This window comes from Aplysia californica, unplaced genomic scaffold, assembly GCF_000002075.1.
Source record: "Aplysia californica isolate F4 #8 unplaced genomic scaffold, AplCal3.0 scaffold00001, whole genome shotgun sequence".
Taxonomy (NCBI): domain Eukaryota; kingdom Metazoa; phylum Mollusca; class Gastropoda; order Aplysiida; family Aplysiidae; genus Aplysia; species Aplysia californica.
Window position 1 is genome coordinate 1,728,923 of NW_004797271.1, and position 1,017 is coordinate 1,729,939.

A 1,017-nucleotide genomic window follows, 5' to 3' on the forward strand; every position below is an offset into this window, starting at 1 on the left:
CCTCCTCCTCATCATCATCATCATTATCATCATCATCGTCATCATCGCAGACCTTCACACTTTCTTCTTTAGATTTAAACCCAAACAAAACACCCTATCTTGATTGTGTATTATGGCTGCTGAGGTTCGTCCTTTCGCATGTACAATTTCTTCTTCTTTGTTTTAGTAAGAATTTAACGGAACAAGTAACACGATTATATTATTATAGGAGTGCCTATGATTAAAGGCGTTACAAAAGAGTTTCAAACATAGGAAAGAACGCACAAACCACAACAGAGCGCCCGCCAACAACTCATTCTTCTTCTGCAATGTATAATATGAGAGCTATAAGCATATAAACATGTGCATATACACTGTAAACCTGTCCCATCCATCGTGCATGGTGGGAATGTGGCAATCTTCTTTTTATTCCTAGCTTTTCATGTGTTTTTACAATAAAACACTGTCTCTAATCATTCTACCTGCCCGTGTTGTTTTATGTTTCAATCCAGGTTTCTATCTCTTGTTCCCGTCTTCTGTTAGGCGTTAAGTCATCACCTTCTTCTCTTTTCTTCAAATTTTGCTCCCACCATTTTGCGAGTGACTCATGACGTTTGATACGCCCAAAGTAATTCAGGTACAGTGTCATTACGTTCTTGGGGGGGCTTTAAAATGGCATTACTTGTTCAATGGTGTGATGTGTGTGGTCTAAAAGTTTAGTTTTCCTCCACAGAGTACAAATTCACCTTCGAGTACGCTCCAAAAGATGCATTCAGCACTGGCTTTGATCTGCAGTCCGTTATGCACTACGGCCCGACGGTTCGTTGCGACTTCTCTTCTTTTAGTTGTAGTTGCAGTTGTACTTGTTGCTGCTGTTGTTATAGCAACACAACAATTGGTAATAATGGCAGCATTAGCAGTATTAATAGCAGCAGTTGCAGTGGTAGAAGAAGAAGTAGATATTGTTACTGATTTAACAACAGAGATAGTAATAATAGTAGTAGTTGCAGCGTCACAATCAGCAACAGAAGCAGCAAC

At 39.5% G+C, this 1,017-nt stretch overlaps 1 protein-coding gene across 1 annotated transcript in view; it reads left to right on the forward strand.

The window, feature by feature from the left end:
- LOC101856539 overlaps positions 1–1,017 on the forward strand; it is a gene marked incomplete in the record, with an annotated part of 45,605 nt that overhangs the window by 11,528 nt on the left and 33,060 nt on the right. Inside the window, 1 exon segment of the mRNA XM_005088817.3 lies at positions 713–798. Coding sequence (XP_005088874.2) covers positions 713–798 — 86 coding nt within the window.